The sequence below is a fragment of the Coenobita brevimanus genome, chromosome 80 (assembly GCF_032717465.1).
Source record: "Coenobita brevimanus isolate Jiangsu-jjx chromosome 80, ASM3271746v2, whole genome shotgun sequence".
Taxonomy (NCBI): domain Eukaryota; kingdom Metazoa; phylum Arthropoda; class Malacostraca; order Decapoda; family Coenobitidae; genus Coenobita; species Coenobita brevimanus.
The window spans coordinates 36,719,443-36,723,382 of record NC_137033.1 but is presented as its reverse complement, the minus strand read 5'-3'; the positions used below and the strand labels follow the sequence as shown (position 1 = coordinate 36,723,382).

General features: G+C 43.6%; 1 protein-coding gene across 1 annotated transcript in view; it reads left to right on the top strand.

Annotated features, from left to right (window-relative positions):
* The first annotated feature begins 307 nt into the window (after positions 1-307).
* The window catches only part of LOC145409330 (uncharacterized), a 5,120-nt gene continuing 1,487 nt past the window's right edge, over positions 308-3,940 (top strand). Inside the window, exons 1-4 of the mRNA XM_080279802.1 lie at positions 308-592; positions 1,031-1,876; positions 2,198-2,361; positions 3,027-3,940. The exon at positions 3,027-3,940 is cut by the window's right edge and continues 286 nt beyond it. Of these exons, the coding sequence (XP_080135928.1) occupies positions 308-592; positions 1,031-1,876; positions 2,198-2,361; positions 3,027-3,940 (2,209 nt within the window). The remainder of the gene's footprint in view (positions 593-1,030; positions 1,877-2,197; positions 2,362-3,026) is intronic.

Genomic DNA, 3,940 nt, shown 5'->3' with positions numbered 1-3,940 from the left:
GGGAGGGCTTTATGTATATATACCGATATATACTGTATGCTTTCGTATATAGCTAAATGTGTTTCATTAGGGAATTGTGTAAGTTTAAATGGGGTTTAAATCTGATATTCGAAATTAAATTTTTAATTGCAAATACAAAGGTTGTTTGTGTATCCTTCTTTATACATTCTGGTATGTCATTTGTACAGTTAGTTTAAAGAATCTGGAGACACCCACTTTGGGGTGACATATGGCGACCTCCTGCCAGGATACCAGAATTTACAAAGAGGATTTGTTGGGTTTGAGTGCTGACAGTATTAACCTCAAAATGTCCGACCTTGGGACTTTGGTCAGTTTAGGAAAGGAGTTGGGATATGAAGGAGAAGAGCTGAGAAAATTTATTGAAGCTGAAAGAAGTTACTTTGAACAGAATAGGAGAGCAGAAAGGGCAGAACGACGACAGGAGGACAAGGACCAATTAGAAATGGAGCAAGAGAGGCTAAGACAATTAAAAGAGCGATTGGACTTGGAAGAGCGACTTGCTCAGACTAGGGGTCCGATGGTTACTCAGTCAACTCAGGAGGGGGTGGCGGAAGTGTTAGAGCCGTCGTTGGTACAGATGCAAGTTAAAGGTCCTTCACTGCCGCCTTTTGACGAGAAAACTGACGACATGGATTCATATATACGACGATTTGAAATTTTTGCTAGGGCTGTGGGATGGCCAGAGGATAGGTGGGCAGTGTTACTCAGTTCCTATCTAAAGGGCCTTGCACTGGAGGTGTATTCAAGACTCAGTGCGGAGGAAGCTGTGCATTATGGGTGTGTTAAGACTGCTCTTATGGACCGATTTGAGTGCACGGAAGAAGGATTTCGGAAGAGATTTCGTACGGCAAAACCACAAAGTTTTGAGAAAGTATCACAATTTATAACTAGGCTGCAAAATTTGTTAAGCAGGTGGATAGAGTTATCTAATACAGATAAATCATTCGAAGGGGTGTGTGAATTAATTGTAGCAGAACAATTTCTTGATTGCTGTGGAAAAAACTTGCAGGAATATCTACGAGAACGAACACCACAGAACCTGCAGGAGATGATAAATCTTGCAGAAGGTTTTGTCAGAGCTCATGGTGGATTACTACAGAATGCCCGTACACCATGCTGCTCCTCTTCAGGGGTAAAGAAACCCGATGCTGCAGTGCAACACAGTGAGGAACAAAGTAATAAGAGGACATTATTTGTAGAGAAAGGATTGTGTTTCAAATGTGGGAAACCAGGTCATCAGGCACGACAATGTAATGCGAGTACAGGTTACAGGAGTCGACCACAAGTGAATCTCTGTACAGAGACTGATTCTAACCCAGGCAGTGAGGACGAGACTTATAGGAATCAACTGTGTGGACAGACAGTAGACGTAGTGAGCGCTTTAGCGAGGATGCCAGTGTCCAAAGGGTTTGTGTGTGGCCATGCGGTGGATGTACTGCGCGACACGGGATGCAGTACGGTAGTAGTAAAGAAAGGACTGGTACCGAAGGAGTGCTTCACGGGACAGCAAAGGAAGGTGAGACTCGTCAATGGACAGGTGGAACAGCATCCGCTGGCAAAATTTGAAGTTCAAACTCCATACTACACGGGACAAGTGGAGGCAGTTTGGATGGATGATCCAGTTTATGAATTAATAATTGGGAATAATGCAGGTGCTACAAAATTAGAAAGTCTACTAGAGAGCCATGCTGTTGCAACCAGGGCAGCATCCCAAAGAACTCGTACCACAAAGAAGTTAAAAGTTGTGGACAACTTGCAACTGGATGCACAAGACATGAAGGAGGCCCAGCAGGATGACAAACAATTACGCTGTTGGCTCAAATATGCACAAGATAACCATTCTGGGTTTCAAACCGTTAAGAAAGCTAGTTTCTCTGTGGAAAAGGGTTTGTTATTTAGAACAAAGTGTGTTCAGGGGAAGGATATAAAACAATTGGTTTTACCTACGAAATTTAGAGAGATGGTGATGAGTATTGCCCATGAATCGCCTTTTGGAGGACATTTGGGAAGTGATAAAACGTTGGGAAAGATAGAACAGGAGTTTGCTTGGCCTGGAATGGGGGCTGATGTTAAAAGATTTTGTTTATCCTGTGACATTTGCCAACGTACAGTTCCCAAAGGGAAGGTGGGTAAAGTACCATTAGGTGAGGTTCCCTTGATTGATACACCCTTTCAGAGAGTGGCAGTGGATTTGGTGGGGCCCATTGAACCCAGAAGTGAGTCCGGTAAGCGCTACATTTTGACCCTGGTGGATTATGCCACTCGATATCCTGAAGCAGTGGCATTGAGTAAGGTGGACACAGAGACCGTGGCAGAGGCTCTGCTGGAGTATTTTCAAGGGTGGGTGTACCAGAAGAAATTGTTTCTGACAGAGGCTCTCAATTCACTTCTGATATGATGGGAGAGGTAAGGAGGTTGCTTTCCATTCGTCATCTTCCCACTACTCCCTATCATGCACAGGCAAATGGACTGGTTGAGAGGTATAACGGAACACTTAAGCATATGTTGAAAAAAACCTGTGCTGAGCAGCCAAAGCTATGGGATAGGTACCTTCCCGCTGTTCTTTTTGCCTACAGGGAGGCTCCCCAGGCTAGCCTAGGGTTCTCCCCTTTTGAACTTTTGTATGGGCGGACAGTCAGGGGCCCCCTTAGTATTTTGAGGGAGTTATGGGACAAGGAAAAACAGGAAGGAGAAGTGCTTACTAGCTACCAATACGTTTTTAACCTGAGAGAAAGATTGGAGGAGACGTGTAGACTAGCAAAGGAACAGCTGGAAAATTCAAAAACTAAGTATAAACGTTATTTTGACAGGAATGCCAAAGAGAGAAAGTTTTCTATTGGGGACAAAGTATTGGTTTTGCTCCCAACTGCAAATAATAAATTGCTTCTACAGTGGAAAGGTCCATACACCATCCAGCGTAGGAAAGGTCAAATGGATTACGAAATAGAAATTAATGGGAAATTTAAAGTGTTTCATGCCAATATGCTCAAGTATTATTTCACCAGGCAGAATGGTAATTCAGGAACAGATGATGTTGGGGCTGTAATCGAAGATGAGGAAGACTACGGGAGTGAAGATTTGGTTCTGCCCGGGGTACAGGGTAAGGAGTCCTACACCGATGTACACATCAACCCATATCTATCTACGGAGCAGCAAACCCAAGTAAGAGAACTTCTGCAAAGATTTAGTCCAGTATTGTCCAGTAAACCTGGCTTGACATCTTTGCTTGAGCATAAGATAGAGCTAACCCAACCACAGATAGTGAGATCTCGATCCTATACCATTCCATATGCTTTAAGAGAATCCATAAATGAGGAGATAGAAGTGATGAAAAAATGGGATATCATTGAGCCTTCTAACTCACCTTTTTCAACACCAATGGTGGTAGTCAAAAAGAAAGATTCGTCCAACCGCATATGTCTGGACTTTAGGAAATTGAATGCCTTAACTGTTTTTGATTGTGAACCAATGGCTGACCCAGATTACATTTTTGGAGTGTTGAATGGAAGCAAGTTTTTCACGAAGATTGATTTGAGTAAGGGATACTGGCAGATCCCACTAGAAGAGGACAGTAAACCCTACACTGCATTCCAAACAGATAAAGGATTATTCCAGTTCAAAGTTCTCCCCTTCGGATTAGTCAACGCTCCAGCTAGTTTTAACCGGCTAATGAGGAAGGTGTTTCATGGTATGGCGGGAGTACAGCACTTTTTGGACGACATATTAATCCACACACAGACGTGGGAGGAACACTTGGTCATTTTGGGTGAGGTGTTACGGAAGCTGAAAGAGGCAGGAATTACAGCTCGTCCCTCCAAATGCCATGTGGGCATGGCCAGCTTGGAATATCTGGGCCACGTTGTGGGGGGTGACAGGCTTCAACCAATGAAGGACAAAGTAACCAGTATCAATGAAGCTC